The 11,749-nt window shown below is 39.8% G+C and overlaps 1 protein-coding gene across 1 annotated transcript in view; it reads left to right on the top strand.

Moving 5' to 3' along the window:
• The window catches only part of CFAP61 (cilia and flagella associated protein 61), a 389,757-nt gene that overhangs the window by 273,347 nt on the left and 104,661 nt on the right, over nucleotides 1-11,749 (top strand). Inside the window, exon 22 of the mRNA XM_006163629.2 lies at nucleotides 6,580-6,872. Coding sequence (XP_006163691.1) covers nucleotides 6,580-6,872 — 293 coding nt within the window. The remainder of the gene's footprint in view (nucleotides 1-6,579; nucleotides 6,873-11,749) is intronic.

The raw sequence follows: 11,749 nt of genomic DNA, 5'->3' as shown, positions 1-11,749 counted from the left end.
AACCATGGTCAGTCATGTGGGAGTGTCCAGCACCTTAACCACCATGCCACCTGCTGGTCCCAATAAATGCCTTTTTGACATCTACTGAAAATAATTCTTTATAAGATCACCTTTGCATTTATGTTAGCATTTTATTTTATTTTTTTAGAGAATAGTATTTTTTCTTCATTTTTACATTTTTTTATTTCATTTTTCTTTTATACATTCAATCACATTATTTAGATGTTAGTGTTTTAAATGGCAAGTCTCAGTGCTCTTCAGTGTGCAGTGGGGGTTGACAGCTGGCCCTGCGGTGGCAGGCCTCCTCACTTCCCTTTCTTCCCATTTGGGTTGACCACACTGAAGCCCTCCTTCCTCTCGGGACCACTGCACCGGCTGCTGCCAGTTAGCAGTGAGGGATGACTCTGTTTTTTTTGCCAACTTTAATTTTAAGCGCTTTCACGCAGTCGCCTCTTTACCAGGCCCTCCTTGGACCCTGCTTCCTGTCTCAGATCTGTAATCTGAGTAATGCATAATTTATTCCCTAAAAGAGGCAACTGAGATTGCCCTTCCGTGAAAACGGCTCTGGTTATATTCCATTATCCTTTATTGAAAATTCACCCAGAGTGTTCTAATCATCAGTTATCATTTGCCATTTGAAAGTAGGGCGGCCCACCATTTACCTCTCTCCCCTGGCAGATCAAGTGCGAAAACGGGTTGTTTCTCATCTGTTAAGTAAACTGAGCTAGAAAGAAGACTGTGACCAGATCTTTCAGCAGAAAACCAATATCCAGCAGAAGTCCCCAGTCTTCCCACTTAATTTTTTTTCGTATGTGCATAGAAACCTTAGAAAAAGATATGTAACATCTCAATTGTGTGAGGAAGTCTCTGTAAATGTTTCCTCCTTCTGAGTATTTGTGAGGACTTCATGAGTTGTCAAGCACCTGAGTAGTGGAAATAGATTGATTAAATTCATCTTTAAAATAAAGATATTATTTATTTTATTATTATTATTATTTTAAAAACTTTTTGCTGTAGGGCATTTGCATTCACCAGAGAGAGACAAAGAGGGAGAGAAAGTGAGAAAGCAAGCCTCCAGGTCCAGGATTTGAACCATGGTCGACCTTGTAGTAGTCCAGCACCTTAACCACCACGCCACCTCCTGGCCCCAACTAAGTTCATCTTAAACTAACTGAAGTTTTTTGGCTTATTAAAGCATGCTGCAGGGACTAGCAGTTAGTGTAATGGTTATGTCATTGAACTCCCATCTAGTTAACCGTGGTTCAAGTCCTGGACCCGGCTTAAATTCACTCCTGGTTTGTGTGTGTGCGTTCCCAAGATCCGGAGAGGAGAATGGAGGAGAAGGGATGAGGCATGGTCATCCCCCCTGGGGGGGTGATGTCTCACTTTCTGTCTCTCTGTGTCTCTCTGGCATGCCCTGTAGCAAAAACCTCCCAAAAAACAAAAAGCATGCTGCAAAAGAACGTATGTCATGGGCCTCACATAATCTGGAGCTGCTCAACCCCCTCCACACTGGCTGCACCCAACCACCTCCCTTAGGCAAAGCCAACATGGTGCTCCCGTGTTTCCAGTCCTAACTCACTTATCCCCAGTTCATCCCACCTGCACTTTCACCAGCCATGTTATTTCACTTATGCATAAATCCTTTCTCCTAACTTACCCAGGGATTGAGGAAAATCTATTTCTCTGAGTCTCCCAGGCTCTTCTAATTTCTCTGTCCCTCTTTCCTTCATTCTCCATTTCCTTCTTTCTCCGCCTTACCTCTTTGAGTCAGCCAATATTTGACCTAACCATTGCAACACAATAGTTAAACAACTGTAACTTCCATATAAAATACAAGAAAACCCCATGATCTGGAGTCAGACTTACATCCAAAAGAAAACCAGAGCTGTAAATCTCTCAAATTTCTAAAAACTCCCTCAAGTTCCCTCAGCATCTTTTCAAACCTGTTCTTCTATCTATCCAGCATTCACCCTGCCTTAAAGAGCACACTAAAGATGTGATTTCTCATTTCCCCGAGTTTAAGTGCCACCTGTGTGGCAGGGATATTATTTTATGCCTATAATTTGTTGTAGGCACACATTATTTTGGTTATATTTGGGTATATTAGGATTTTGTGAGCTACACTGGAGACCTAGAAACTGGATGTGACATTGTTACAGAGGATACATTTCTATCCCACAGCTCTGGGGTAAATAACCCACGCCGTGCTTGGATATCACTCATGGTACCCACTCCCTAGTCAATACCAAGTAGCAACATGGGGTAGGAACATCTGGCCCCAATGAGGACCTTCCATGCTAAGTATTTAGAAGGCACAAAAGTGTGGTCCAGTTAGCAAGGGAAACGTCTTAGTATCAGGGTCTGATAAAGCTCAACAATTACCCTTCATCTAGTCAGGACATCTGTCACATGTGCATATGACCAGGCATGGTTCAAGGCTCTGTGAAGAACAGCAGGAAGGACAAACATGGAGTTTACTGTCCAAATAAGTCATCTTACAGAGATACTTAGGGGTATCGGCCATAGTACGGGCTGGGATGGAAAGATAGAGATTGCCACGGGCCTCCAGGGCCTCATCTAGCTGGAGGCTGGAGCATCTGCATAGGCCCAGGCACAGCGGCAGGCAGCCTTTGGGGAGGCCCTGACATGGGGGCTTCAACAGCACTTTTTTCAATCCATCCATGCTAGTAAAATCATTCTGGTAAATACATGTAATCGGGACCAGCAGGTGGTGTGGTGGTTAAGGTGCTGGACATTCCCACATGGCCAACCACGGTTCAAGTCTCGGACCTGGTGGCTTCCTTTCTGACTTCCCCGCTCTCTCTGTGTCTTTCTCTGGTCAAATTAAAATTAAAATAAGTGAAGGAATAAATAAATAAAAATAAATAATTCTTAAAAAAAGAAAAAGAAAAAAAATACATGTAACCATATTTTTACACCTGAGTTGATATATCCCCAAGTGAGTAATCTTTGTCTACTCATTTGTAGGGGAAGGACTCACAAAAATATTAGACTTTGGTTATCCTATCAATTATTGCCATTCTTATATTTTAGCTGTCGATTTATGAAAAAAAAAAATTGTATATGGGCATTTGAGTGAACCCACTGTTATTATTAACAGCTTTAAATGTTATTCTTGTTGATAACAATAATAGTAAGGGATCATACATAAAAATACCTAACTTGATATCTGGCATACAGGGGTCATGAGATAAACATGAATTGAATCAAGAAATTCTTTACAGCGTAAAAGTGAGAAATGATATAGTAGAAAGAACTCACAACTGTGTGAAGATAATAGACAGGATAATCTGCCACAGAATGGAGACATCTAAAAAGCAGGCGACTGAACTCGTAGAGTAATAGACCCATCTTCCTTTCTTTTTCTAGTTTTTGGTATAGGGCATGTGCCCTTGCCAGAGAGACAGAGAGAGAGAGGGAAAAGGAGAAATCTCCCCCCAGGGAGGATGGCCATGCCACAGTCCCTTCTTCTCCATTCTCCTCAGGAGTTTGGGCACGCACACATATACACCTGGCGTGATTCAAGCTGCCAAGCCTGGGACTTGATCTGCAGAGTCAGCCATGTGGGATCCAGCAGCCTTAAACTCCATGCCACCTGCTGGCCTAATAAACCAATTTTTACCTCAGGTTTTTTTTTCATGTCTTATTATATTTGTGGAGGCATGTGATCCAACCTGTAACTTGTTCTTACTTATGTACTAGCAAATTTTATTATAGTGAAATTCTACTGTTTTATGGGCAATAAGAGAAATAAAAGTGAAGAATCATAGGGGACAGCGGGTGGTATGGTAGTTAATGCACTGGACTCCCACATGGCTAACTGCAGTTCAAGTCCCAAGCCTGGTGGCTTGCTATCTCACTTTCCCTTCCTCTTTCTCTCTCTGGTTAAATCTATTTAAAAAAAAAAAAAAAAAAAGATGACTAAAATTAAATAAAATAATTCTTTACAAAAACGAAGAATCATATAAAGTATATTTAAATGGAAAGTTTTACATGAAATTATGTGGGCAGTTATTTAATATATGCCCAACATGACTGTGATGTTTTAGAGTGTTGGTCAGCAAATACTCATCTCCCTTCCACTCTCCCGGCCACAGACTGGGCTGCTCTATTCCCTTGACCACAGATGTGGCCATCTGACTTGCTTTGGGTAGTGGATATCATGTAGGCAGAGGCTTGTAATATGCTAGAGTAGTTGTACTTGCCCTCTGTACTCTTGCATTTTGTCACAAATAGAAAATTCCTTAGGTAGCTGTCAGTCCAAGAAGGATAAAATACACATGATGCAGACCTGAACCCAACTACAGCTTCGAGCCAGATCAGCTGGCATCTGCCTGCCCTCAGCGGTGAACTGACCCACAATATGCTCACTGTTGTTTGACATTGAGTTTTGAGGTGTTTTGTTATGCAGTATTATCATAATAGCTGACTGTTACAATATACAACATCTCATATTTTTGTTAGAGAATTTTGTTTCAAATTAAAGATAGACAAAACTGTTATAAGCAAAATATCTCCAAATAACCTCTAATTTTAAAGTGAAAGATGTTATAAAATGTATTATCTTTTGAATTGAAAGCATCGTCCTCTCGAGTTGCCCATAATCTGTGAGCAACCTCTGCTAGATAGCCGAACTTCCCAAATGCCAGCAGCATTGCATTGCCCAGGCTTTCCTGAGCCTGTAATGGAAAAGCTCACCTCACAGTCTAGATACTAACAGCTAACATGAAGAAGGCTGGAAAAATACTATGTGGGGTCTAAACATTTCAATTTGTTCGCCTGAAAGTGATTATTGTTTTGGCATGCATATTTTAAGAGGGCAGAAGACCTCAACCCTTTAACAGTTGCAGGTCCAAGTTTTGCCTTTTCTGGCAGGCTGACTCTTTGTTGTGCCAGACAGCCAAGATTCATGTTTCACAGCAGGTGGGAGCCTCAGTAATTTAAGCAAAATTTTGGCTCTTTCAGCCAAGGAAAATGCAGCTCACTGAGGAATTTCATATTAGAGGGTCTTAACAGAGAGGAAATCATAGCCACAAAGTTAGCATCCTAGCGGAGGTAGGTAGGAAGGACCCTAACCCTAGCTCAGTGTCCTCTGAGCATTCCACAGTGGAGGGCCAGGGAATATGGGAGAACTTTCTAGATGTTGTTACCTTCAGAGATGCTATCTGAAAAGTATTATGACTGATTTGTCCTAGCAAGATTGGTCATCACACTTCTTTTCATTTTTGGATCAAAATAGATTTGCATAATTTCTTCAACCAAATTGAATATCCTTGCCATTTATTTTACTTTGAAAAATTTCTTTTCATATTGTCTCATAAACAGGTGAAAAATAGGCTTGATGAATTATACATTTTGTGGTAAAATTGTTAAATCTTACCTGGAGAGTGAGTCTACAGCACTTTATTTCTTTGTGAAAAAGTAAAAATGCCCATTCAGTGTCAAAAATAACATATAGTAGGATCAGCTGTTAGCGTAATGGATATGTTGCTGGACTCCCATGTAGTTGACTGCGCGGTTCGAGTCCTGGACCCGGAGGCTTAAACTCACACTGGGCACATGTGCGTGCGTGCCCAAGATCCCAAGAGGAGAATGGAGGAGAAGGGATTGCGGCGTGGCCATCACCCCTGGGTGGGGGGAGAGTGATTTCTCACTGTCTCTCTGTCTCTCTCTGTCTTCCTGGCTAGTGCACGTGCCCTATAGCAAAAACCTCTTTTAAAAAATAAATAAATAAATAAATAACATAGTACATTTTATTCATTTAATAGTGTCACTAATCGTAACATTGATGAAGAATAGAATAGCGTGTGTAATTACTTCTGTAGTGTTTTTGAGAAATAAATAAATAAATGGTACAGACATCATCCAAATGCTCTCACAAAGGGAAATCTTTCACCACTATTTCGTGATTTTAGTCCCTTTGGGTAGGTCTTAACACATTTAAGTTCTAAAAATCAGAATTCGAATCTTTCAAATTATCTGTTAACTGGCAGAATGTTCAAGCCTTTAAATCTCAAAAAAAAAAAAAAGAAAGAAAGAAGGAAAGAAAAAGAAAAATTTCCTTGAAATCAACCTAGTGCGGCATCTAAATATGAAAATATTAGAATCCTTGTGTGCATGATTTTTTTTTAACCATTTTTCTTTCATCTCTTAGGAAGAATCTGTGTACATTGCAAACTTTGGTCATTTTGTTTCCTTAATACATGCGACAAATAAGGAAGAAAAACAAGATAAAAGCTTTTATTCTAGACAGTTTCATTCAGCATAATTTCAACTTTCAAATTACAGGAACATAAATGAATGTCCTACTTCTGCGTTAAAAGTACTTGACTACTTTGTGGGATGTTTTGTGCCATTTCTTTACTAAATTATCTTGGTCGCCGTTGCTAGGTAACACCGCTGGCTTCGCGCTGCTGAAAAATGAGAGGGTTAGAGGGAACAATTCGGCATTATCAGCATTTGACTAATAAGGTTTCTTGGTTTTTTTTTTTTTTTTCTTTCTTTCTTTTTTTTTTTTTTAACTGTATACCTTCAGCGTTTTCCCTCCTTTTCCAGGGAATGTCATTGTCTATGGGAATACAATCGACACTTACACCACAGTGGAAACTCTCTTGAACATCGGTGTGAGAGGCAACTGCATCCACCTGGTGCAACCTCCGCCCACCCAGACCTTCACCTGCTTCAACAACTACTCGGTGGAAAAGGCCGTGGAGAATGCGCTCAAAGCAGCCGGGGTGGCCACCTACCAGGACGCGATCTTGGCCCAGTGGAACGACGGCGCGGACCCAGACCCCATTCACAGCGCCAGCTTCACCACACCCACCAAGCCTTTCAGACTCCAGTGCGCTGTGAGTGTGCCCCTGCGGTCTTCACTCGCCCGTGAGACCATCACCTTCCAGAAACTGGGGAGTCTGAAAGTCATGGACCGTGAATTTAGTGTCATGGATTTGAGGTTTTGTTTTCTAGCCGTTCAGGTTATCCCTCACCACCCCTAACTCAGGGGCATCAAAGGACAGTCATGTGTTATTCTCTTTCCTGGTCCTGGCGTGTGCCTGGACACAGATGGGCAGTTCTCACTGGGGGTCTCTCAGGGGGTTGAAGTCAGACAGTGAGTAGGGCTGGAATCTTCTAGAAGGCGTGTACACTCATATGTCTGGTTGTCGATGCTAGATCAACTTCAGTTGAGATTTTGGCCAGAACACTTACCCATTTCCAGGAACTTCAAGGTACTTCAAGGGACTGGGCTTCCTCAAAGTATAGTGGCCAAACACCATAACCTGAGACTTCGCTAAATTCACTTAGTTTTGGTAGTTATTTTCTAGATACAAAAGCATATAATGCAAATGGTGTCCTTTTACTTCTTTTCTGATAATAAAGCTCTTTATTTCAGCTTTATCTCACTGGCTAGGAACTCCAGTATAGAGCTGAATAAAATGAGAAAAACAGATTATTCTTTGAGTCAGCCCCACAGCACTGTGGGTAAGCACCGTGCATTGGGAGCTGGATCCTACATGGCTGGCTGGGGTTGGAAACCCAACCTAGGGACTTGAAAACAGGTGGATGAGCCCCAGATCCTAACGGGATGGAGAAAAAGGAAGTGTGGCTTAACCATATCCCATTTACAGGTTTTCTCTCTCCCCTACCCCCACTCTTAAGTGGTTCTCAAAATAAAGTTTAAATTAAAAAAAAAAAAAAATAGACATTCTTGCCTTGTTTAGCATCCCAGGAAAGAACTTTCAGGCCTTTGTACAAGGGCAGTTAACTATGGGTTTTTCTTTTGGTGCCTTTTATCACACTGAAAAAGTAACTTTTCATTCTTAGTTTGTTCAGAAATTTTATCATGAATGGCTGTTAAGTTTTGTCAAATGAATTTTGCATCTCTCTTAAAAGTTGTATTCTTTTCTCCTTAATTCTTTAATTCAGTGAGTTACTTTGAATTTTCCAAATATTTAGCCCAAGTTACATTTCTGGAACAAATCCTAGTTGGTTATGATGTATAATAATCCTTCTCTATGTAGTTAAATTTCATTTTCTAATATATTTAAAGCATTTTTGGACAGTTTAAGTAATTATTATTGATACTATTTCAGTTTTTCCTGTAGGACATGTGCACTCACCAGAGAGAGACAGAGACACACATGAAGAGAGAAAGTGACAAATTACCCCCAGAGAAGATGGCCATGCTGCAATCCCTTCTCCTCCATTCTTCTCTTAGGGCTTTGGGCACACACACATACACACACACACGCACACACACACACACACACACGCCCATTGTGGTGTTTTTTCAAGCCACTGGGTCAGTACTTGGACTGTGAAGTCCGCCATGTGGGACCCAGTGCCCTCACAACCACGCCACCTGCTGGCCCCAACCATTTAAAAATATTTTATAATATATATATATTGATCTATAATTTTTGTTTTTTTCTTTGTAAGGTTTTAGTATTTGGGCTCTGTTGACCTCATAAAGTAATTTAGGCACTATTCCGTCTCTCTTTATTTTCTGAAAAAGTCTGTATAAGATTAATATTATTTATTCCTTGACTATTTGATTGAATTAACCAGTGAAGCAATGTGGGCCTGGAGTTATATTGTGGGAAGGATTTTGAAAACAAATTGAATTTCTTTACTAGATTAAGGCTCTTCAGATTTTCTGCTTCTTCTTATGTCAATTTTGGTAAGTTGTATTTTTAAAAGAAATCTGACCATTTCATTTAAGTTGGTCAAATTTATTGGCATTAAGGTTTTTATATATTATTATCTATTTAACATCTAGGGTCCATAATAATAACCCTTATTTATTTCTGGTATTGGTGAATTGCATTCAATATTTTTCTCCCTTGGTCTCAGTCTGTTTCTTTCTCTGAGTCTGTGTATCAGACTAGGTAGAGATTTGTCAATTTTATTGATTTTTTTTTCAAATAACCAGCTTTTGAGCATGTTAATTTCCTCTATTATCTGTCAGTTTTCTCTCTCTCTCTCTCTCTTCCTTTCTCTCTCTCTCTCTCTCTTTTTTTTTTTTTTTTTTTTTTTTTTTGTTGTTTTTTTTTTTTTTTTTTTTGTGGTGTTTTCTTTCTTCTTTTTTTGGAGAGGTTTTTGCTATAGGGCACGTGCACAGAAAGCGAGAAATCACTCCCCAAGGGGGATGGCCATGCCGCAATCCTTTCTCCTCCATTCTCCTCTCAGGATCTTGGGCACGTACGCACATGCGCCCGGCATGAGTTTAAGTCATCAGGTCCGAGACTCAAACCGCAGTCAACTACATGGGAGTCCAGCGATATAGCCATTATGCCAACTGCTGGTCCCTATGTCAGTTTTCTCTTTCACTGATGTCTGTTCTTAAAAATTCTTCTATTTTCTTCTGCTTGCTTTGGATTTACTTTGCCCTTCTTTTCCAAGTTCCTTAAGGTAGAACCATAGGCCACTGATTTATATAAACGTTAAGTAGTAACTGTCCTCTGTATTTCAGCTGCATCCTACAAATCTTAATATGTTGACTTTTTCTTATTGTTCATAATCTTTTCTAATCTCTCTGTGATTCGTCATTGACCCTTGAATTATTTAGAAGTGTGCCTAATATTCAAATATTTGAGGTTTTCCCATATACTATGTTTATTTGATTTCTAATTTAATATTGTTGTAGTCAGAAAACACATTCTTTATTATTTCAATCATTTAGAATTTATTGAGACTAGTTTTATGTCTAGGAATATGGAATATTTGTTAACATGTAATGAATAAATATTCTATGCTTATTGGCTATTGTGTTCTGTAAATAACAATTAGTTCAATGTGGTTGATAGTGATGTTTGACTAGCCTATGTCTTTACTGATTTTTTTTTTGTCTAGTTCTATAAATTGCTGAGAGATGGATATTAGAATCTCTTATTATTATTGTGCACATTTCTGTTTCTCCCTTTAATTCTATAAATTTTGCTTTGTCTTTTCTGGGACCCTGATATTAAGCCCATGGACATGTATAATTGCTATGCTTCCTCATGAATTGTGCCTTTTACTGTTATAAAATTTCTCTCTTTATCTCTGATAATATTTCTTTTTTTTTTTTTTGAGAGGTTTTTGCTATAGGGCGCATGCGCTCGCCAGAAAGACAGAGACAGAGAAATAGAAAGTAAGAAATCACCCCCCAGGGGGGGATGGTCATGCCGCAATCCCCTCTCCTCCATTCTCCTTGGAATCTTGGGCACACATGCACACGTGCCTGGCATGAGTTTTAAGCCACCGGGTCCAGGACTCAAACCGTGGTCGACTACATGGGAGTCCAGCGACATAGCCATTACACTAACTGTTGCTCTCTCTGATAATATTTGTTGCCTTAATATCATTTATCTGATATTAATATAGCCTTCCCATCCTTTTTATTTCTTTTTTTAATTGCCAGAAGGCATATGAGCTCACCAAAGACAGAGAGAGAGAGAGAGAAAGAGAGAGAGAGAAATCACCATCCAGTGGGGTGTAGTCATGATAAAATCTCTCTCCTCTATTTCTCTATTTAATCAGGATTTGGGGCACAAACACACATGTGCCTGGTATGTTTTTCAAGCAAGCAGAGCCAGGATTTGAACCATGATCAGCCATGTGGGATCTGGCTCCCTAAGCACAGGACTTGACCGCTGTGCTACAGGGCCAGTCCCCCGTCCCATCCTATTTATGTTTATTGTTTTCATGGTATAGTTTTTCCATCCATTTATTTCCCACTTACCTGTGTTTTCATGTTTAAAGTATGCCTCTTACAGGTATTATAATTGTATTAGTATTTTACTGCTAGATAACCAACTACCTCACACTTAGCAGCCTAAAACCATATCCGTTTACTAGCTCATTATTCTGTAAATCTGAAGTTCTGACAAGGTATGGTTGACTTCTTTGCTCAGGGACTCTCCAGACTAAAATCAAGGTACCAGGCTGACTGTGTTCCATTTGGAGCTTGGAGTTATCTTCCAAGTTCATGTGGTTGTGGTAGAATTTAGTTCCTTGCATCTGAGGAATGATGTTCCATTTCCTTGCAGGGGCTGCTCTCAGCTCCTAGAGGCCAGCTACATTCTCTGCTGCATCATATCATTTATCTTCAAGCAGCGATAGGGAATCTCCCTCATGTCAAATTCCCGTCATGCTCTGAATCTCCTTCAGAAATTGGCTAGCTCCCCTTTTAAGGACTTAGATCAGATGCACCAAGCATGCTCTCTCTCTTTCTTAAAAAAATAATTATTTATCTATTTTAATTTTTACTATAGGGTGCATTCCTGTATGTGCTTGAGAAGCTGCCAGGTCTGGGACTTGCATTGTATGTCAGCCATGTGGGGTCCAGACACCTCAGCCACCACTCCACCCGCTGGCCCAACCTCCCTTTCATAAAGTAAACATAACCTCATAGAATTCACAGTTCATGTGCACGCTCAAAGGAAGAGGTGTGACTTGGGAATCATCTTAGGATTCTACCTACCACATGCTTTTTTATTCTTTATGACTACCTCTGTTTTAATTAGTCTCTAGACCACTGGTATCTATTGTAACTTCGGATATGGTTAGACATAACTCTTCTATGTTATTATCTTTTTACTCTTTTTACTGTCTGCTTTTGTTCTTCTGTTCTCTCTTGCCTGCTTTTTTTTGGATTATTGGAGTATTTTTTAGTATTCCATTTCAATTGAGTTTTGGGCCGTATCTTTTTTTTTTTTTTTTTTTTTTTCGAGAGAGTCTTTTTCTT

The sequence above is a fragment of the Tupaia chinensis genome, unplaced genomic scaffold (assembly GCF_000334495.1).
Source record: "Tupaia chinensis unplaced genomic scaffold, TupChi_1.0 Scaffold142716_1, whole genome shotgun sequence".
Classification (NCBI taxonomy): Eukaryota; Metazoa; Chordata; class Mammalia; order Scandentia; family Tupaiidae; genus Tupaia; species Tupaia belangeri.
Note: the sequence above shows the minus strand (reverse complement) of the source record. Positions and strands in the feature narration are given on the sequence as shown.